General features: G+C 45.4%; 1 protein-coding gene and 1 long non-coding RNA gene across 4 annotated transcripts in view; one reads left to right on the top strand and one right to left on the bottom strand.

Moving 5' to 3' along the window:
• Nucleotides 1–18,624, bottom strand: part of LOC117204390 — a 50,249-nt gene extending 31,625 nt beyond the window's left edge. Inside the window, exon 1 of the long non-coding RNA XR_004487081.1 lies at nucleotides 18,274–18,624. This is a non-coding gene — a long non-coding RNA (uncharacterized LOC117204390). The remainder of the gene's footprint in view (nucleotides 1–18,273) is intronic.
• The window catches only part of LOC117204388 (chorion transcription factor Cf2), a 69,532-nt gene continuing 48,853 nt past the window's right edge, over nucleotides 2,976–23,654 (top strand). The window contains exon 1 of one of the 3 annotated variants that reach the window (XM_033441732.1): nucleotides 2,976–3,185. In XM_033441732.1, the coding sequence (XP_033297623.1) occupies nucleotides 3,135–3,185 (51 nt within the window). In that variant the 5' untranslated portion in view covers nucleotides 2,976–3,134. Of the gene's footprint in view, nucleotides 3,186–3,568; nucleotides 5,097–18,871; nucleotides 19,985–23,654 lie in introns of those variants that run through there. The other 2 variants (XR_004487077.1, XR_004487076.1) reach the window with 2 other exon arrangements.

Below are 23,654 nucleotides of genomic sequence, written 5' to 3'. Positions count from 1 at the left end.
TGCCCGAACCGACAACCGTATTTACGAGATTCGCGTAGTTTTATCATGGGCAAGCGTTACGCCCACGCACGATAACGCAAGCGTCGAGCGTATCGCGGAACAAAAATATTCCACTGGCCGAAAATCGAAGCTTTTGTCGTTGACTGACAGATACTGAGACAAAACGGGAGAAAATCGTTCGAATCGTGTGTCTGGGTCGTTCCGGGTCATCGGCTCGATGCAAAATATTTGCGAAAGCAACGCGAGTCTACGCTAAACCTCAACCGATCCGATGCGTTCTTTTTCTTTCCTATCAATGAAATTTTTTAAGCACAATCGTATCTATAAGAACCAACACTGTCGATTACGTATATCGATCATCATTGATGTCCGTGACAATGTCACATCGATGGAAATAGAACTACGATGATAATAAAAATTCGCAAGAAAATGATGTATCGTTAGGAAGATCGGCGATCTTGATCTTTCGAGACATTTTAGCGAAACTTTCCACGGTCGATGCAAGGAGGATTGATTAGATTTCAGCCAATTACCGCTGTTTCTGTCGGGAGAAATGTTTTCGCAGTGGGTGGCTGACAGAGACAAACAAGTATCGTGACGAAAGCGATGCACCGTGCTGATTCGATGAATTATTATCGGAGAAATAACAGAATGCTTGGGTTACGAGTTGTTTATGATGTATTTCAGTTATGTTTAGAGCAGCGTTTCATAATGTGACTTTCCAGAAGGAAATTCATTTAACTACAACAGATTCATCGAGTCTAACAGTGATTCTAATGGATGACACGTTGCATCATTTTAAGAACGAACAAGAAGTGATACGATTGAAATGAGAATACACACATATTTTTCGCATACAAAAGCGATAAAAGTTTTGAGAGAAACGACGAAAAAATCGTTTCTTCTGTTCCGATATCGACGTGTGCTACTACCGACGAGGGAATGGCGCGATCAATGAACAACGTCTGAGACGCCCACACCGAAAGTTACGCAAACAACGATAATCCCTCCATATCGGTATTTATTTATAGATCGGTCGGCTGGCTGGGTTAAACAATTCCTTTGATCGGCTTGCACCGGGTTTTTCATGCCGAACAAAGAAACGCGTTCCAGTTCACGTGGAAACGGAATCTCCGTGTTCGACGCGCTAACCTCTTTCCTCTTACGAAACTCGTCGATCGTTTATCCCGCTTCGAAGCGTGAGTTTCATTCGCTAACACGTTTCTAAAATAAGCAAAGCGCACGGATCGAATCGATATCGCGAATTCTCTCACGAACAACCGGACCTGGAAGAACCCTTACACGGAATTCGACAACTCGTCAAGCGATCATCGCGTGCCGATCGCGTGCTGTGTTTCGTGAAACGGCTACTCGATCCGACCACTCAATTACCACCTGCAATATACGTTTGATTAACATATTATATTTACTCTGGTATAATTAATCGGATCGGGTCCGACGATGGCGGCGATTTCACGTCAGAACGAAGGCAAGAGAGGGACAAGCGAACAAGAATGAAACATTCGCACGAGACGTAAGCTGGATTCGTTCAAGGAAATCGGCCCGCTACGAAGGCTACGAAGATCCTAATTATTATCGAAGGACCGTTGCGTGGGTTTCACTCCCAGACGATGTATCGTCTTCGGTGAAGCTCGATAAATCCGTGCTCGGCTGCTATCAATACATTAATTAAAACATCGGTGCACGGGTGCGGCTGACAGCGCGCTCACGCCCAGCCTCGATCACCCGAACATAAGAGTTCTTATTTTCATCCCTCGTACTCCACCGATCTTATTTCTCCTCGTCGCAACCAATTTTTCTTTTTCCCCCGAACGAATTCTTCCTTCTACCGTTCGCTCGCATTCCACCGCGACTTCTCGCTTTCTACCCGGTGTCGTGTACGATGATCACGCGTGTCTTCCGCGTGAATTAATCACGCAACTCTGTCGCATCTTCGCGATGACTCTGCGCTGTCCGTCTCTGTCTCTACTCAGAGATACGTCTCAAAACGTGCAAACTCTGAATTACGTCGTTAAGTTCGGATTAAAAGCTGCTGAACCAACGATCGTTTAATCAAAGAAATTCTGTTACAAGGGTTGCACCAAGTCTGTTCGACGTGTGTACGCAGATAAACCCAAGAGCTCTCAGTCGAACCAAAAGTAAAGGAACGCTAACGCAGAACTAATTAAGATATCCGGTGTACGTGTCGGGACACGTACCGCTGCACCGTGTCATAAATTCTTCGATACGGACGGAACGGTCTTCCACATCCTCCGAGGCTCGAGTACGTGATCAAAAGTGACTAGAGATTCCTAGCCGCGAGCGTGTGCCGCCACGATGCAACAACCGTGCGCGTACGTAGTCCCGGCGTAGTCGGCGATGCAACCAGTTGCATCCAGTTGGAGTAGCGAGTCAATCGTACGAGCTGCGCGACGCTTCTTCTTGCAACGTGGCGCGATGCGTCCCTCGCGTTTTCGAATAGGGGTGGCGGAACTGTTGGCGAGACACGCGAAAGGGGGAGAAAAAGGTGTAGCAGTGGAGAGAGAGGGCGAGAGAACGAAAACAGGGGCTCGTCTTTGGTCTCCTCTGTTCGAATACCTCTTTCAAGGGAGGAGTCCTCGTCGGTGACGTCGATGAGGAAGCGGAGGAGGAGGAGAGGAAGAAAAGGGGAGGAGAGGAATCACGTCGTGGCGTGGGAATCAGAAGGGAGAGACCGCCTCGCCACCCCTCTTTTTGGATCCCTTCAGGGGGCGAGTTTTGCAACCTTCGAGACGCAGTTGCTTACCATAGTAATCGCCGTTGCTACTGCGTAGTCGTTCGCTGCGTGGGCTACCAGTGATGTGCTTGGCTTTATGATGCGCGCGAATTCGTAGATGCCATCTATAATAGCAAACTGTAACTTTCACGATTCGCGAAACGTGATTCCTTTGGTTCGAACGTACGGGATTATTCTGTCGGACAATCTTCTGGTGATTTGAGATTTTGTGAAAGAAACGGTGAATGAGGGATGTTTTAACTCGGGGTGTTTTTCATATGACACGTCGGTGTGATCGTTCATAAGGTTTGAAAGTTTGTTCAATTTACAACGAATATTAGTGAACGATCAGTGATAGAATTTTCGCAATGGTGTTAGAATGGTGGAATTGACGTACTTCGCGGCGAGTCAAGAAAAAAGGCTCAAAGTGGTGAGTAAACATCTTCGCCCTATTTACTATCGAATCATAACCTAACCATGAAATTCACTCCCTTCTATGGTGAAACCTTAAATTACGTAACCTAAACGTATCCTCGACCCTTAAACTTAAACATTTCAAATCTCCCTATCGAAAAGTCCACCTATACTCGCGTCTCATCGATTCGTCATTGGAAGTGACCGCTCCAGTCACAAGACTGGAAACGGGACGAAAAACCGAGTGAGCGCCTGGAGAAAAACGAGAACGGCGACACGGTCGTTCCAGTGGCCGGGGCAGAAAAGCGCGCGCGGGGAAGACGGTACCCCGCGTGAACCATTCGGAGTAGGGGAAAGAGGAACGAGGGGAGGTGATCCCCTCTTCCGATGACCCTCTCTCTCCCCCACCACCGGCTTGTGTCGCGTGTCCTACCTCCCACTCCTCCTACCACACGTACCGTACACCGACGCGAATCAGCGAAACACACACAGGCGCGCGTGCAAAGGAACGGAGAGAGTCGGTGTGCATCTGCGAGAGCGGTTGCAGTTGGTGCGTGGTGTTGGCGTGCTTGGAGAGGGACAAGGACGTGTGGCCGGGGTAAGAGAGAAGGAGAAAAAAAAGGGGGAGGGTACTGTAGGTGGGTTAAGGGTGGAGGGGTGAAGGAGAAGAAGGTGGTATGGAGAGGAGAGTGAGAGCACAGCGGCAGAGGGTACACACCGGTGGCAAAGGGGAGGGGGAGAAGAAGGAACATCGTACGTGTTCCGAGGTGCATGCACGCACTCGTGTGTTGGCGGCCACACACGTGTGGCGCACAGAGAGAGACACACACGCGGCAGAAGAGAGGACGAGAAGAAGAGACGAAGGAGAGAGAGGTGACTCTCCTCGGGGCCTTTAGTTGCCGACTGTCCGCTACTACGCGCGGTGTTACGCCATCCTCATCGTTGTCCTTCTCTGTCTATCCTCGCTGCCTCCTCCTGTAGTCCTTTTCCGTTCTCTCTCCGCGTGTCTCTCTCACCTGTTGCGGCGCGTTTCTTTTAATCCGTGATTTTCGCCGCCCCGCACCGAACCAAGAAATCTCGTCGATCATCTCGCTACTCTCCGATGTTCTTTTCATCGGCAGGATATCGGGGGTTGACTTTCTCTCGAACACCAGGTCGCCTCGAACGAGCTACACCCGGTGAGTGATACGGGAGACGGTGGATCGAGAAGAAGAATCTTCTTGTACGGAGGACTGAATCCGTGAGAAGGGTGATCAAGTGATGGAATATTTATATCGTGAGACTGTATCGGAAAGATAGGTGTTTGAGTAAGAGACTAATTGAAAGGAACGATGTAGATTAACGTAGAGGGATCGGAAGGTCGTGGTGTATTGACAACAGTAACGACAGAAGTTCGAATCGTTGCTCGAAAGCGTCGGTGTTACGTAGCGTATTGTAATCAATCGAATTCCAGGAACTTGTCTACTCGCTAGCTCATATAACTCGTGACACGGTGACCGACAATATTATGAGGACATTAACGAAGGTAATGAACAAAAGTGTGGATACTTGGAACTACGAATAGGCAGTTAGTTACGAAGGTGGTGTTCGATCGAGGAGGATCGCCTGTGCGTAAAAGACAAAAACACCGTCATGACATTCAACGTTGCGTTTAGTCATTTATTGATTCAGGAAATCAAGAATTAAAATAATTTAGATGGAAGAATTCCGCGAATTCATGCTTCTGCGCGCGTACATTTTTACATAACCACGATCACCGACATAAAATTATTTAAATGGTGTTTGGGAGAACAAGAGACATAAACGAGTTTGATGAAACGAGTGAAGTGGAGTGATAGAAGTGACGTGTGCCTGGTCGAACGCGTCTCTCGTCGCCACGATTGAACGACCGTCGACTAACAGATCCACGCTGCCGTCTGCACAAGAGGTGAGACAATTCCACCATTTGCATTCAAATCCCTTAACCTATATAGCATAAACTTCCCTCCATTTTCTCGCAGATTTTCAAGTTTAATCCTTAGACCTAAGGTTTAAGCCGCCTCGACTACTATCTCGTTGTTCCATTATAACCTACGGAATACCATCTTCTAATTGATCCGTTACAAAGAAACCATCGTAAAACGTTCTCCCCCTTTAGAAAGTCGTTCCACGATCACGTAGAAATCCGCAGGCTAGATCCACGCGATCGTCTTCGTTGACGTGTAAATGTTGCTGAATACGTCAGTAGTCTTATCAGAGCCAACTATCGAGAGACATGGCGTACTAATTGCTCCGAGACGGGGGTGGAATGTCTGGCTTAACGAGTAAAGTCGTCATTAAGACGAACGGTTGTTTCACTTATCGAGAATCGCTAATTACCGCCACGGTCATCGCGGTATCTCGCTTTCGATCATCGATACCACGTGCTCCTTCCCGTGTCGGTAATTAAATCACTCTTTTGTTCTCTACAACGTTTGCCTCCGCGCAAACCCCCGTTACAACAACGGGGAGAAAGAGCGGCGTAAAACTGTCAACGAGATAAGAGCGATAACTTTACGACACCTTTCCACAAAACGCTATTCGGCGGAGAGAAAATACCTTCAGAGTGATATCATTTACCGTGGAGCGTTCTATCGAGGGCAGCGCGTTTAACGAGCGGTAATAAAAGTATTTAATAAGCAACCGGCGAAATAATTAATTCCAACGATGGCGTTAATCGCGGTCATCGGGCCAGGAATTATATTTAAGGCACCGACCGTTACGCTCCTCGTAAAATTATATAGCAAACGTTTGTTTCCTACTCATTCGTTATTACTAGACTGCGCATCTTTATGGAAATTCATATTTTTATGGAACACGAGTCAAAGAAATAAAACCCACATAGAAATATCTGCCTTTAAGCATCGCAACGAGCATTTCATTTTGCATATTTTATACGCAATATTCTTACGCATATATTATGTGCACGTTGTACATTTTCGTGTATTTAAATTTCGCAAAAATACATAAGCATTCGCGGTCTAGTTATCTCACAGCTATAATTATCAGCAAGTAAAAGTTCTCAAAGAGAAAAGAATAGAAGAGATACGTATAATACCGAAAGGTGCGAGGGGCACGAAACGTTTCAAAAAATGGCTAGTTCAGAAAAATCTCAAGGTACTTTATTAAGTTCCAAACCGATAAGTTCCCGAAGCCAGTACGCAGACCGACTACTGTGCAAATCACATGCCGGGTATGTGGAGTAGAAAAAAAGGTAAAAGGCGAGATAGTGGCGGTACAATGCAGATATGCGTGCCACGGGTAACGCATAATAACGATACTTTCATAATTCTCGTGCGCGCGCGATTCAGACGTTACGTAACTGGCAAATATCCGTGGAACGTCTCAGAATTGAAACCAGTTGTCGCACGATTCTACGATTTTCTTTCACACGCTTATGATCCACTGACTACCGCTATTCTACTATGTGCCGCTTCACAATACGTCAATCCAAGTATGTATATATCTATATTTCATTCCGACCAAACAGACCAAAGAAATTAATTTCTTTCCATCCAAATGAATCGAGCTTTTCACCCAACTATATCTCTGTTCCTATTCCATTTGGAGCAACGTAATTGTTACCGTCGATTAACAAGCCGAAGCCCGTAACGTTAGCCAGCTATTAATGAATTTGATTAATTGGCAAGTGGGTTGGCCAGGTACACGCTGTAGTAAGACGTCTCGTAATCACCCGCGTAGGAAGTTGTACCCATACCTTAATATCGTTAATTAACTTATTTTCGAGGCAGCGGGTTGTCAATGTACGTAGCGTTAACAGAGGCAAGCACCTGATCGGAATACGAGTACGTAATCAGTTTGATCCTTGGTACGCGGCAGGATATCCAGACGCGACAGGACAGTTAGAAAACCGGGCATTAAAATATATGGAGGAGCGGTCAGCATGTTAGTCGTTGCAAAAGAAATTCCACGGTCTGACATCGCTACGGTAACATTGTAACCCCGGTTGGTATTCCAGTAGCATAGCAACTAGTGACCGGCAGCGTACAGACAGCGGCATTTATTACGCGCGCTACGTAACGCGCGCTGCGCCGCGCGAGGAATCGTCTCGCGTGCCCGAAGTCGTTCGCTTCGACCCGCGTGTACAAGTACAGCGAGGGTCCGCGTCTTTGATTTTACATGCAATGTGGTTGAATTATGCCACGGCGCCCGGCCTCTCTCTAAGCGAGTAATAATTACTTCGGAAATTACCGCTTTAAAAAATTGGTTAATAACAACTGTTCCTGCGGAACGCTCGGCTAGAGATACTCATCGAGCCTGTTTCCTGTGTTGCGATGAGACGAGTCCGTGCGTCGTCAGCCGGAGGAAGCAAGCTTGGAAAATTTCTTCGCGCATGCAGGCGCAAACAGCCCTAACTACTTTAGGTACATAGATGCGTATCGTACACTTCCTGAAAATCTCGGCCGTTCTCGATCGCGGCTGAATCGCGCGATAATTACACGATGCTCACTCGCCGGCTTGTTTTTTTGGTTCGTTCTTTGGGTCTGATGCAAATGAGCGAACTTTGTCGCGCGATAGTTCCACGCGCGTTCCCGCAGTCTATCGGATTATGCGAGGAAATACACACGAACGGTTGTACTCAAATAAAAATTGATACAAGCTCACGATTACGTTATTTATATATCTACATGTGTTACACGAACCGTACAGAAGCTACCATTGATCAACATCGTAAATTGAGAAGTACAGAAAAGCGATGTTACGCTGTTTTCTAATGTACCCCAGAATTTATCATTCTCTTCGTTAAACATTGAATATTAATCGCGCTTTTATGTAGTCAAGTTAAAGAATTAAGAAAAACTGGAGTCGGCCAATTTGTCTTTCGAGAGACTCATATTAAATTGTCCTGTCGTATTTATCAGAACAGCGACTTCTTCGCGCATTCGCTGTAACGATAGACTTAGCTCGCTGGTGGATCTCCGGACTCGCGTGCGCCGCGTCAGCGCGCAAACACGCGCATACACAATACACGCTGGTGCGCGATTAGGCGTCGAACGGGTTTCGGTTTTTGCCACCAATCATTAAGCATTCCTGAATTATCGACGTATAGGTATATACAGAGGCGGTCAGAATTTCACTGGCAACGCGTCATAAAGAAATTCCAGCGCCGCCGTAACCCTGGTTTCTTCCTGCACCGGTAGCGCTGTGACTAGTGGTTGTATGTAGCCAACCTTATACATATATCCGTCGTATATCACTATGCAGCTCTGTTGCGTGCACGAACTCGTTCGTCGTCGCGGTGACACGCGTGTGCGAGCTGCACCGACACGAACGCTCACACCGGCTCGCGCGTACCGAGTTACGTACACGCGTGCTACGTGCAAAGAACGCGTGTGCGTGTACACACGTACCCCTAGAGGAGACAGATGCATAGCGCGCACGCATTTACATCTCGACACGCGAGACCCCTTCGATTCTTTTCTCGTTCTCTCTCTCTGTTTCTCTCTTTCTCTTTCCAATTGACGTGCTCTCTTGTACTCTCTTCGCAAGTACTCGTTTGGCTCTATTCTACGATCAGCCTCCTTGACCTATTGTTTAGCATTGGGGAAATCAGTTTGCGCGGGATATCGAGCTTCTTGGCTTAATTAACGGACCCCAGAAGAATTTTGTCGCTTAGAACGGATTCATTTACGAAATTCATGATAAACGTGTATAAGTACAGGCGAGTACACAGAGATCGATGAATTTGATTCGATTATGGGATGTAAAGTCAAGAGGAATACGTTTCAGACAAACTAGTTGTTACAGATCGCTAGGTTTCTCTCTTAAAGTTAGACCATCTTTTGACAATCTTTTATTTTTTAAAAGACGTTACACTATTGCTCTGGATCCTTATTCTTCTATATCGACATTCATAGAAAAGTTTCAAACATTAAAGTTCCAAACTTACTTAGGACTTTGTTTATAAACTTGTTTGGGAGCAAGTAGTTTACGTATAATCGGATTTCATGTAATAGAAGTTCACGTTCAGTCGAGACGTATGATTTTATTTAATCAGCCACTAATCAAAATTTAATTTTCAACTAGGTAATCCTTGTATAAACGAAGCTCCATTATATTTATAGGTACATTGTCGGATAGTCGTAACATTTCGGTTGATAACACTGATAAACTGAACACAGAAAAACTGAACTGGCAAACTTTTTTCGATTCAAGATTCTGATCTTCTAATTTTCCGATTAGGTATCTAATACCTACGTGAATGGCAATCTGATGGTGATCAGAAAGGATGCGTTCGAAGCATATGTTACGTAAGCAGACTTGCAAATTCGATCGTCCTAAGAGCAGCTGCTATCGACTTTGAAGAAACAACCGTCCTAGACGTTAAATTCTAGATCGTATAAGGAGACGGAAGATGGCCAAGCAGACAGACAAACAGAAAGAGAAAGATTGACAGGCGGAAGGTCCTGGTTGTCCAAAAGATTACGACGCCGCGCCGGTAGCACGTGCCCCATTCAAGACAAGTTGAAGGGGAACCACCCTCGTAACTTAACCTAACCTAATCCAACCTCCTTGCCGTGGCTATTCAGACCGTGACGAGGCAGGCTTCTTTGTGACCCAGGTTCAATCCAAGAGCCAGCGATTCAAACGTCTCTCCATCTTCGTTCCTTTTTCTCCTTTTTCCTTCCCGGACCACGGCTTTCTCACTTTTTTATCGCGCCACGCATCAGGAAGTTATAACGTCTGCCCTTCGAACCTCTGGCTTTTGATTCTCGAATTCAGACAGCCAATTAGGATGAAACGACGAAGAAATAAAGGAGAGACAAGGAGACGCGACACTAGCTGTTCGTGTTTTCGAGCAAAGATCATTCACTTTCGCAGTCGATGATTTAATACTAGAAAAATCAAAGCTCTGATAATGAGTAATTTGTAATTTTTCATAGAAATGTTATAAATGTACCACGGTATTTTTTCCAAGTGTTCTTACGAACGATCTTGATAAAGCTTTATTTCTTCTTTTGCATTATGTATCTTTTTCTATAAGTAGCTTTCATTTTTATTTCTTTGATACAAGTCATATAATTGAACTTTAGACAACAGTGACGAAAGTTCAAAAATTGCTGAAACGCCTCTCCATTGCAACAAGTTTCTAAATATCGTATTAGAGATATCGATGTTTCAATCTCGTCGTTCATCCGCTCGTAATCGTTTTCAATGTTTCAAAGGGCAACGATCTTTAATAAACGTCAAGGAGAATCGACTACACTTTCGTCTCCTTGTCTGTCGTGCGGGCGCTTCTTCAAAACTCTGCTTATGTATCGGGAGCCACGCACTAAGCGGGCAATTTGTCAGTGGCAAACGGTTTCACGCTCCTTCGTGTACATAAATCACAGGAAGTTTCGGATAGTTAGGCCGTTTACACGCCCTTCAGAGTCCACGGGACTCCATTTACGAGCGTCTTGTGAAGCGGGTACCGCTTTTGCCACTCGCAGTTCCTTCGAGTTTTCTTCAGAGGGAGGCGAAAAGTGCCAAGAGGCTTTGTAAGAATCGGCCACCCGCCGCTGCTGTTTGCCCCATTTAAGAACGACAACAATGCCAACACGCCTTCAGCTTGTAACGAACACCAATGCCACTGACCACTGACCAGTCGAAAATGGTATATACAAGCTCGTATCTCATCGCCATCAACAGAAAGAAGAAGCGGATCGAACGCTTTTCGAAGAGAATAAAGAATTTTATGACCTCTTTCGAACCAGGTTAGGCTCACTTTGGCGACCGTTTAGGGACGTGTACCAAGAATGACCATTTAATCTGTTACGAGCTTCTTTCATCACGTTTATCCTCTGTTTTCGGCTATAACTAGATCCACAAAGAAAGCTATTTCATGCAATTCTCTGTGAATAAATAATCATATACAATATTCTATGAAAATCGATCGAGTCTAATTATTCAATTACTCGTGCATATAGCAAAGATATATTCCTCGCTAGTAATTACTCCCAAAAACTGACATTCTTTTGAACGATAGCAATGTGCCATTAATTTTTTAATTATTAAATTTGCTCGTTTTTTTTCGGTTAACCAGTTTGCTACGAGTTTGATGTCCGACACCTGTTTTATATTGTACAATTTTTGTACGAAGATTATAGGGAAAAGGTATGGTTATACGAATGGCCTTTTGATTTTGATTATTTGGTGATTAAAAAGACCAAAATATTTTTCAACAGAGCCCCATGGCAGATTTAACGAAGAGAGAAAAAATGTGACTTGTGTGTTTTCGCTATGATCTACATTTGATGTGAATTATTATATATTTTTTCACAACTTGTTGTTTTTTATCATATACATAGCGACAATCAAATTCACGTCGCACGCAGCGAACGTATTAATTACAACCTGTTGGAGATGAATTTTATTCTAAATTACCGTATGGTATTTGCGTAAAATTTCCGTGTCAGCTCTTGACATACAGCGGAGCGTTATATTATCGTCACGCCGCCTCTGTAAGCCACCGATAATAATATTTATTGGATGTTACCGGGCGCGTAACGCAACGGCAGAACAATTTACGTTCCCTTTGATGGTTCGAGGCTTCCTTTCAATGCCGTCTCGAAAGGATCGCGAAACTGTTCGGCAAGAAGGGAAGGGGCGAGGAAGCGTTTTGTGCTGCTGTTGCGCTGAAAGGGAGGCTCTCCGGTTGCGAAACCATCGAAACGATGCCGCGGGCAATCGTTAATAATAAGAGTGTATTATGAGCCGCGGAATCAAAGTGTAGCGTGCAATTACGTGTCAATTCCGTCAACGTATTTCGTCACGCTGCAGGATGCCTTCGGTGACCAAAAAGGAACGCCCGTTCCTTCTCTGTGTGTACGTATACCTGGAGAGGCGTCGCGTGTTTGTTGCTTTCTTTTTCAACTTCACCTCTCCTCTCTGTACTTTCCTAGTCGCTGCCATTGGCGTCGGGACCGATTTAATTGCACAAGTTGAAGACTTGAACTTCAACTATACGTTCCTTTTCGTCAAGTTTCCATCAAAAATTATCAATCGATTCTTGACGGATTTCATGGTAATATTACACCGCTGTATGAATTTCCTCCATACATAATTAAAGTACATGTTTAAAGGTGACTTCTTCTACGATTCAATGCGGTTTCGTTTAAGAACCTGTGATCGCAGAATGACACCCTCGACCAGTGGGTAACTTAATATAACTCCCGGTGTCATTATTCTTCCGGGGGCGAAAGAGAACAAATAGTGACAGCGGAGGGTTACATCGCACCCCTACGGGTTTCGTTATTCCTGCGCCATTGTTTCGCGGTAACGTGCAACGTGGACGTGGGTCTAAAAGGCACGTATAGGCACGTAACACACACGCTCGGTTTACACGAGAAGTAAACGTACAAGGCAAGCTGCAACAGCGAACCTCGTCATAACGGTCGTCCAAGAGGTTATGGGGAATACGGGCGACAGGACAGCCAGCAGCCAGGGCCATTATTGTGTACGGACGACGATCTTTATGTAAGATCTTACACGGGAGAGACCCATGGGGTCCTGCGGCGCACGCCCATACCGTCGAGGGTGGCTGTGGTTTCACTATTTTTCTTCCCTTCTTGCTTCCTCCTTCGGGAGCACCGTAATCTTTCTTCTCGTCCTTTCCTCTCCCTCCCTTTTGCCGCCTCGTAAATCTCTTTAGGTGTTGAAACATTCGACGTAGAACGGGTTTTATGCCACGGGGTGGAGAACACGTCGAAAAAGAAACGTTCGGCTTCTTTGGCCCGATAAACTTTTATTTAATCGATACATCCACGTTCGCTTCTGTATATTTTTGAAAGTGTGTTACAGATTTAAAATTACGATATTGTCAAGAACGTATTCGTAAATTAATATTTAACGTACACCGACTTAACGTCAATTTATCGAAGGCTATGGGTACCTCGTAACCGATTTCTTCCAATCGGTTATCCCTGACATAAAATCCTGAACAGTTTTTGCATACGTCGTGGTATCTCGATGAAACGGATGACTCATTGGATGTACAGGGAAATCGTGGCGAGAGGGTCCCGTAAGCGAAAGCAGCAACAGGTGGCAAGGAAAAGCAGACGCGATCTGCCGCCGCGTGAGAATCAATCACGGAAACAAATCTCCTTTATTTGATCTCCATTCATCTCCTGTCACACTGTTACGACCGACATTCTTCCAATTTACACAACCTGGTCTCTGTTCAATTTTCGCTGGTATCAAAAAGAAACATTAACCAAGAGAAATCTCTCAAAACGAGGATACGAGGAAAGTATCATATATGTAATACTATCAGCCAGAAATCTGAAAAAACAGACCCACTTTGGTTCTTGTTGGTGTCGTGAAAACGAGATCAATCATGCCACATATTTCTCCCCACGATCCCGACATACACGTACGATCGTTGGCTCTCGCTCCCAATCTTCACGGTTGACAATTATTGACACGATCGTCGGTCATTAAGGATCTTGTAGCTACAAGAGCTCTCGCTCAGAAAACTCGTGTCTTTTTTCAAGCGATTCCGACAGCGTCAACTCCCACCAAGCTTGTTCTCGTCGTGAAGGTATTCATCCCCGCGGCCAGCCGTGGATAGCCATTAATTGGCCCCGTTCCTCGAGAAACCGAGGAAAACGTTCTAGTGGTGGCAGCCGGGCACGGCCGCGTCCCTCTCGTTATAGTCGTCGCGTGTACAAACAGGATCTGGTAGTGGTTGTGGCGATAGGTTGGTAGGGGCAAACCCTAATGAGGATCCCCTACCATAGACTGCCGACCGGCCGCCGCAAAGTAAATGAGCAGGTGCCTCTGGTATGCGCCCCGCCTACGCTTTCCACTTGCTCTTGTCCTCCACCACGAGTTTCTCGGGTGTCTTTTTCTTTTCCTCTCTTTTTTTCTCTCCATGCCACGCAGCCAGACCGAGCGTGTCGCGGAAAAGTGGTTCTTGATATACTGCCGAAGTCTACAAACCCGCGGACAGATTATGTTCGTATATATCTTTTTTTTCTCTGCCTTTCTTCCCTTTTTATTTTTATCGTGTCTCTCGATCGATCGAACCGATTGCATTAGGGCGCATTAGGCCGGGCCGGTATCATAATTCAGGATTAATTTTTCAAAGGGTCGGGACACCGTGTCTTCGTTAGCGAGTTGCAACGTCGTACTAGCAAGATTTTTATGTTGAGAACTTGTTACAGTGTCGGTTAATCTGCGACTGGTTTTTCGATGTTGCCAATGAATCCTGTGTATCTCGGTAATTAACATAATACAGCGATTTTGGTAGCGACAATGTGATGGTAGGATATTTGAAGGACCGATCTGTTCAGGGTGATTTGCACGTTCGACCATCGTCGGTCGTTAGACTTTTCAACCTTGAAAGACCTTCTCAAGGTGAGGAGACGCGGTGACATGTTCGGCTATATCGGGAGGAGAGTTCTCGGAGCTAGACTCCTCTTCTAGGGTATATACGTGGCCGTGAAGTGGTCTTCGAGACAGAGCAAACGCGCGCGCTTTTTAATACACTGGCCGGTACCTCGGCTGCGTGGACACGCACGAACGTGCGGACGCACCACGTGTTTGCTTAAAATCTTGACGCATGACCGGCCGATTTGTTTTTCCATTCGCAGGGCCGCGGCTACTCACGGTGTTAATCGAACACGTTCTATTATAGAATCTAATATGTACCTTCAGTTTCCATTCATTACTTATACGTTATTGTTACTTCGTTCTGTGAAAATTTGAATCATCTGTCAAATACTGTTAACAACGAGAGAATAAATTACAAAATTCTTAAGAGGAAAAAGAATAGCATTTTAACCTTCTTGAGCTATTTCTCTATGATTATAAATTATAACGAAGAATTTTCTATCGTAGATTGTCTGATTGTTTCGGAAATGACAGAAGAGAAGATATAAGGTTCTAACCTTCTCGGAGTGTTTCTCTATGATAATAAATTATAACGAAGAATTTTTTATTCTAGATTCTCTGACTGTTTTAGATATGCAAATATCCAAGTTATCGATGAATTCAAAATCCGATCCTGTTAGTTTTCCAGGAGACGAGTCATCGTCCGTCCTTCATGGACGTTACGCTATTGGTGACACACGCGTCTCGTTTCCTTCTTCTCGATCCTCTTTGTACGTTGACTCCCCGGCTTCGGAGGAGGACAGAGCCCCGTCCTAGGGACCTTCGTTCGTCGCGGTATGTAAATACGTGGAACGAGACGACTCCTCATCTCGAACGACCGACCGCGGTGCATCGTATCGTATTCTGCCGCCATTTGTCTTCGCGATCCGGGATTACGTTACCACGATGATACACGATGACATTTATTTTGGGATTTGTACGGGTCTCTGTGGCCCTTCCCTCTACGGTGTGGATTCTACGTGAACGCATCTTTCGTCGAACTGCTTGCGCGTCAGTTCCTATAATGATCACGGAATGCTCTCAAAACTCGAATTTCGCCGTCACTGCAAAGTGGACATCCAGAAATAATTAGGAGATTGCGTGGTCAAAGAGAGGAAAACCGGTGACTCTAGAGATATTTAGGTTACCGTTGTATTTCCACGAGTCTTCGGACTTCTTCGTACTTCTTCGTTCTTCAAATATTACTTTCTTATCAATTGTCATAGCGTTGATAGAATAAGCTTGGAATCTCAAGCTTGAGATCATCGCTGAAGCAGTAAATGTTAGGATTTCCTAAATGCGAATTTTGATGTATACGGATTGTGATCTTTAAGGTTTTTAACTTCTACATCTATATAAGCATATAGGTACACATATTATATAATAGTCGTGAATGAGACGTGATTCGAAAAGTGAGCATGACAAGGAAGTATCATCTTATAGAGTATCATCTTAATGTCAAATATTATTCATTAGAAATATACGTGGAAAATCGTGTACGAATCGAAAAGACAAGTGAACGCATTGCTGAAAGATGTTGTAAATAAATATGTTTAAATTTTTGTGTACGAAAAGCAGAAACTGGTTAAACCAAACAACCATTCAAGCTTCCGTAGTTGCTTTTCGTAAAAAAAGAATAGACAAAATATATCACTGAATTGTTAATTATTCAAAGTTGAAGAGCTTGAAGAAGTTAAACTGGGAGCTTTAAAAAGTTCAATTTCATATCGCGTCAGCCCTACAATCTCTGCCTTTAAAGCTCAAAATCTATGATTCCTCGTGAAGTAACGTATGTAAACGGAACACGATGGAAGATCGATAGATTCTTGCGATTCGAAATTGAATAATCGTGTGAAAATTGTGTAAACGCAGATGCCGTTAAGGAGCCATCACCCCATCGACGAGATACGGGATAAAAAGGGAGCACGTGGCAAAGATCAAACAGCTGGATCATCTCGTGCGTGCGTGCCTTTAGGTAAGGATCTTTTTCTTGCGGAAAAGGTGGGTACACGTTCGACCCAGGTGCAACCTCGGAAACCTTGGAAGGCGTGCGTGACAATGCTCGTATGCGCGTGTGGGATTCGTCGTGACGTGAAAGTCGTTCGAAACAAGAAAAGAGAGAGAAAAAAGAAAAAGAAGGCACGGCTTCCCTTCGACCAGTATAACATGAAAAACAGAAAGAATCTACCTACCACGTATGAAATACGATAGCTTCTCGTGTAATTTCATTAATATCCACTTATCAATAACATTTCAATGGGAAGAGATGTAACTATGCAATTTTCCCACGAAGAGACAGATGCGTGGTGAGGAAGTTACAATGGATATAAAATATAAACGTATAGGTAGAGAATGAGGCAGCTACGTCACAGAGGAGTTACGTCAACGCGACGTCGATGTTGGCAAAGAAATCAGGAAACAACGAAGCGAATGACGCGCCTATATGAATAGCTATATGAATAGCTATGCACGCGCCAAGCATCGAGCATGTAATTATCGTATGTTTAAATTTTACGGATCAGTCGCCGAAGAAGCGTGGGTAGCTTGGAAGCGAAATATAGCAGAGATAGGTTCGAAAGTGCGAGTTTCCTAGAAGGCATCAGTTCGATCGCGTCTCATTAAGGCTAATGACGTAGATGGCATAATTATTCTAATACGAGAGAGGTAATTCATCCATCCCGAACCTATCAATTCATTGCAATTATACGAAGCATACGTTCCACTTTCTGTGGACTTTTTTTACCAAATTACACGTCTCACGGCAGTCGGGCGTGCAACAAGGAGATCATGATTTATCGAACGAGACTCGGGTCACCGGAAATTTTATTAATCTAACCGATATTCCTCCTTCTTCTTCTTATTGAATTAATAAAACGGGATCCTACTATCCGGTAAAAAGGACCGTCGCGTCGCGCGTCCATTAATATAGAAACGCGTAGTTAATACGTCGCAAATGGTGTCTGCGTGTAACGCTTAAAAGGAAGTAGACGAGCGTTGAATATATTCATGGCACACGAGTTCCTAAAATAAATCGACTTGAGTATTCTGCACTTTACGGTTCTCCGTGTGGTATCGGACTGTCGTCGTCGCGTCGTTCGGTTCTTCCGTTAAAGAAAAAGAAAAAAAAAAGGATAGAAAAGGAAAAAGATGGTAAACACGAGCGTCTAGAAAAAATTCAAATGGTCGGAGCGACCACTTAGCGAGTACTCTCGACGTAGTGGACACGTGTCTAAAGCGTGGCTAGAACCTTAACCACGTGTCAATATCTCAAGGGACGTTTTGTTTACGAAAGTCATAGACGAGGCGAGACACGTTAAACATTTTTATCCAAGACGTTGAAAAATGAAGAAAAAGAAATTGCCGAACACTTTGCTATGCCTACCATGCGCGAGCTACAACGATCGCGTATACATAATACGTTTCATGGTTCGTTCCACCGAACGACATACCGTACCCGTTTCACGAGATGAATAACACTAGAGACTCGCAAAAACCGGAACTCTAGCTTGCTCATTTTTTGCCCGCTTTTTCCAAGTCGTTTCACGGTATCAGTTCCGCGAGAAATTGTTTTCCAGTATCGTCGTAGTTTACGTTTACGAACGGTCATCGGAGAAAAAGCAGTCACGTGATCCCCATCGGCGCGCGCACACTTGTTGCGCACCGTGTAAAGAACGCGCCAATAAATAATAGACGCTACTTGTTTTACTCACGTCGTCGCAGCAAGAAGAAGGAAAGAAGAACGAGCAAATCGTCTGGAAGGCATCGATCCCCGTCGAGTCTTAGGATTCTCAGCATCCAACGCAACGTGTTCCTTATCAACGAGCTTTTGCGCGCGCAAGCACGCATCCTCGGCGCGTGGGCAGGCCCGAGTAGAGAAACCAGTAAAAGAGACTTCCCTCTCTGTCTCGTTCTTCTCTTCCGCCGAGCGAATCCACCACGATTCTCTTTCTCTGTCTCGTCATCGGTTACCTTGCCGGTAAAAACAGCACGAGGTGGCCGGTCGCGCGAACAAGAGTAGGGGGATAGGCGTGGTTCAATTCTCGTAGGTGCACTCGGAAACGATAGTGTTCGTGTGCCCACCTCGCGCCTACTGAGCTCGGTTAGGCCGACGTGAACACGAAGGGGGGCGAGTCTGGCCGAACAACAAAGGTGGTGGGGATAGCTGTCACGGGCCGAGCAGTGGGGAGAGAAGGGGAGTTAAGGTTCGCACACACGAAAATCAGTGGGGACGCGGCCTGTGCACGTGTAGAAAGAGAGAGGGGCGAAGGGAGTCGAACACGGCCGAAGGTGAAACCCGCGAGCCGTCGTAGTCTCGCAGTCGGCGCGAGACCGCGCTACTGGAAGGGTCGGTGTGTTGTCATATATGTGAATGTACGCAAACGCCTCTCTCAGATTCTCTCTTTCCACCGCACTCACCTTATATTCACCTCACTCGCACGAGAATACCGACAACGACAAACAAAACCATTAGACGACAGAGTATAGGAGAAAACGCGCGAGGAAAGAAGAGACGAAGTTGGCTGCGTGTCGCGAACCACCCCTTCCCGCTCGCCGAGTGACCGAAGCAGAGAAACAGTTTTTTTTCTCATCTCGTACGTAGAGGAGAGACGACCGCGTTCGCAAACCGCGTCCAAAAGTTAAGTACACGCGATCGAAATTTTCACATCCATTTACAGCGTCGCTGTACGACAATTTACACAGTACGATATCAACACGGTGAGCCAGGGGTGTGATCTTAGAGAAGAGAAGTTACACGATCGGTTGGATACCGACGGACCGAAGAAGTCTGTGATCTCGATGTGCCTGGTTGTATATTGTTTACGAAACGTATCGGTTCGTAGCGTGTTTATGCGCAGCTCACGAACAGAACTGGGAAGAAGTGCGTTCGCAGGAACGTGTGTGTTTACCGAGCAAAGGATACGCTTTTGACGACTTTGATCGTCGATCAACGAGGAACTTTTCCTCTTTAAAATCGTAGTGCCATTTTGTTTAATGAAATTAAAGTAGTGAGAGACAGAAAAACGAGTGTCGTGCCGCTGTATTACCGTTTAGATAGGAAAACGAAAAAGGAAAGATAACAGGGGCGCAGCGTGGATTGTGTGTGATATTCCATCTACGATCGATCATCGTAGTATTACTGGTGTTGATTGTTGTTTGATAGTCGTCTATATCTACCGCCCGAGTTGTGTTAACGACCGTGTAAAGAAACTCGTTGCGACGGCTCGGAGACGATCGCTACTGTGATAACGAACGATATTCGTTTTGAAATTATGTTCAGTGCCTGCTTCTGTGATCCGTGACATTACTACCGTCGGAAGTATACCTCGAAACCGTCGACTAGATCACCACGTTTAAGTGTCAGAACAGAAGGAGTTGAATTTTGAAAGCATCGGATGCGCGGGAGCCTTTAACGATCACCGGGTAAGCCATAAAGGGCGAATTTCTTTTACATCGTTACGTTGACATTGTGCGCCGCGCCGGCCACGAGATACACGCGTTATCTATCAGTCGAGTGACTATGTGACAGAGTTATACGATCATCGTTAAATCTGTACAACGTAATTACCGATACGAATCGTTCGTATTTATCAAATTTCCGATGAGAGGTTCGCGTCGCACATCTCCGTCGATTTATACCTTCCGATTCTCGAAAGTAAACAATTCGATCAGTTACTTCTAACGAATGTCACTTTTACAAGCAATAAGGTTATGTAAGTTTTTCATATACATTATGTACTTATATAAAGTTGAATGATTATTTCACCTTTTGTGTGTAACCTCACTTGTTGTTCGTGAAATCATTTCCAGCGTTGTTTTTCGCTATCCTTTATGGGTATATCGAACACCAGTAAAGTAACGATCCAAGGAGAATAAATTTCACGTAAAAAACGTTGTGGAAGCGATACGATAACCAATAATTGATATCAAAGCCGCTTTTTCTCACCCTCGACGACAATGTCGGGCACATTTATAATCCGTGTCACACAACTCTCCTCTCATCGTCACGTGCGAGGGCGGTTTAATGCCACGCGTCGAGCTCGTTGAAGCGTCGCGGCGCTAAGCGTCGGAAGTAGAGCGGATGCGCGTATTACGGCAGACGCGCGTGAACATCTCTTTTCACGCACGACCTTTTCCGTCCTATAACGTCGCAACGAATTTATAAGCTCGTTTAATTTTATCATCGACAGATCAAAACTTCTCGCGACTCACGTTCCGAGGTGACTATGTATTTTTTTTTTTTCTCTCTCGTGGAAGTTTCACGTGGTCATGGAACCGTGGATCTTTCGTTCGTTCGTTCGTTTGCTTGCCTTTTTTCCACCGCTAGCCTGTTTACACTTGTGCACTCGTGCATGCGTGTACGTGTCGATGAAAAAGTTTTTTTGTCGCGGGTTAACCATCTTCGGGCGTAGGTAGCAGCGTCACGTGCGAGGGTGGCTTAATATCGGAAGTGGAGCGAACACGCGCGTTAGCCCAGCCACGTAGAACGATCTGCTACGACCAATCTCTTTTACGCGTGTCCCTTCACGGCTCGTGACTCTGATGCGCGTGCTAAGCGTGACGCGCGCGTGCTAATCCTTTGTGTCGATGTTGCCAACGTGCGAGCATTTCGCTAAATATTGCCTTGTTTAAGAATTTCACGTGCGTAAAAGAATTATTCCATGCTCTTCTATATATAATACACATATGTATAACATCTCTATTCCGATTTTATCGCACCAACGATACTATTTTATCTTTTCTACGTTCGATATTACATCGGGTAGATTGAATTCACTCAGTAACTGATTCACGCATATAACATACAGTCTAGGATAAGAAATATATCTACTCATTTCTACGATTGACGTTAGTAATCGTATTAAAGCCCATCACGTGAAAGAAAATCGCCGATGGTGACGTATTCATCGGCTTGGAGTGTAATCAAAGTTTATTCACGCGTGCTGCGGCCAATGGAACGCAAATCGTGCGAACCGTAGGCTCTATTGTCTTAATCGGACCTGTGTACACCGATAAGCGACGAAGTCCAGCGTTTCTCTTTCGGCGGGTGAAAAAGCGAGACGGTATACCAGGTGTCAGGTGTCACGGCTGTCCGGTTTCGTTTGCAAACACGCCGAACAACAAGAACGTTCCTTGTCGATCCTTCTCGAGTGCTTCTTTCCAGGTGGTTCCTCGAACGGCGGTAGTGCCGCTGCGAGAAAATATTGTTTTTGCTCGTCGACTTCGTAAACCGCTCTCGAACCCTGTTTATTTTTTTTTCTTTTTTTTTTTTCAATTCACAATTCAATACAAGCTAACTTGCGCGAACTCGTTGATCATTAATACCGACGAAGAGCTATTATTACAGTTTACGCCGGGGAACATATGCGCGACAGTGTTTTTTGTGCGCCACGTTACTGCAATGTGCATAGTTGATCCGCGCGACAGGCGTGCACAACACGATTGTATAGCATAGGTATATTCCATCGATCTAATGGTCTAATTGTCCGCTCGAAGTGGGCCTCCTCGCCTCTTCGTCTCCCTCGTGGGTCTTAGCTAGGTTAGAGAAACGTGTCGCTCGCTGTTTCCTGACAATTGCGCAATTTCTTCGAGGACCGATCTTCTCGAGAGGTCGCCACGGTGTAAAAAGGATCGCGGAGCGCCGCCCATCGGGCGACTTGTCATTCGTCGATCCGTATCTATGCGGACGATTTATCGTGCTTTATGCACATATTCGCGCCCGCCGGTTGCTGGCGGTGCAGCGTTTGCGCGCCGCATGCGGGCAGCTGCATCAAGACCAGGGCCGCCCTGCGCATAATGATACATTGCGCCGGACATGAAAGTTATAAGCTTTAATTCGAGGCTCGCGCGATTCGCCGTACGGTGACCGTATATCGATCGCCAATTTGCTATGCAGATCCAAGGCCTTTCGGTGAGCTCCCTGACGCAGCCCCTGCAATCTTCCCTCCCCTTCCACCCTTTTCACCCTTTTCCATCGTGCTTGCCAGGCCATCTCGCTTCCACCGACACGCGGGAGCAGTCACTGTACAGAAATAGAATAAGCGAGGATTAAAGTACGCGCTATCGCCACGATAAGATTATACTCCGGCTCCGATCTGAAGACGATTACACGTCTTGTCGTTCGTGGCGAGTTTTCTTGTTTCCCGTACGTTCCAACGCACTCCTCGGACGCTGCTGTGTCTGCGTTCGCGAAAGTCTATTCTTGTGATTCGTTCGTTTAGGACACGCGAATTTAGTTCGTCCAAAGATATTCAATGATTCTTCTCCTATACCATGCGAATCGAGAAACATACATTGAGAATAATGGGTATGTGAACGTACGTTACTTTTCTTTTTTTTCAGTTTCCGTGTTTTTTACTCGCGTTGCTTCGCAAAATTCTGCCGAATTCATTACCTCACGCACGTGACCAAATCGCGCATTCCGATAGAAATTCGACGATCTATCCTCTAGAGTCTCGTCTGGATCGAATTGAGTAACGTATATCCAGTATCGAGTAGTACTCGTTATCCATTCCGATATCATCTTCGATCATCGAGCTCTGTATTTTCATTTATAGACAATAGAAGCTAGAAACGTATTCACATTGTATCGATAAATGTATACCGAACTCGGATTGAATCAGACCCCAATGATACAATGTCTTCTTTGACGGTCGCAGACTTACGTAGTGAAACAAAAGACGCATTCTGGTGAATCAGAATCTTACGCGTTCCGTTTGTGCGGCACGGTCGAACATGATCAATCTCTCGCGGCGCAGCGCTGCATCGCAATTAGGAAATCCATTTGATGTAATTGCGCGAACGACGCGATGACCTGGTAGCTGGTTGGTCATTTCTCGGCTACCGCGGTTAATCAAACGCCTGTAGTCATCCACTTGATCATTTACCTATACTCATAGACCGATATCGAGACCTGCTTCGACCATATCTGTTGGTCTTTGCAGTTCCCCCACGGGTATGCCGATCGTTGGGTTTCCAGGCAATACAGGACGATCGTTGTTTCCATTCGAGTGTGGATTCGATGAGACCGAGCCCTGTATCGGTGCTGATCTCGGTAGCCAATCGTTGACGCGTTGTGAAGGACGAAGACGAT

The sequence above is a fragment of the Bombus bifarius genome, unplaced genomic scaffold (assembly GCF_011952205.1).
Source record: "Bombus bifarius isolate JDL3187 unplaced genomic scaffold, Bbif_JDL3187 scf7180000007978, whole genome shotgun sequence".
NCBI lineage: Eukaryota > Metazoa > Arthropoda > Insecta > Hymenoptera > Apidae > Bombus > Bombus bifarius.
Note: the sequence above shows the minus strand (reverse complement) of the source record. Positions and strands in the feature narration are given on the sequence as shown.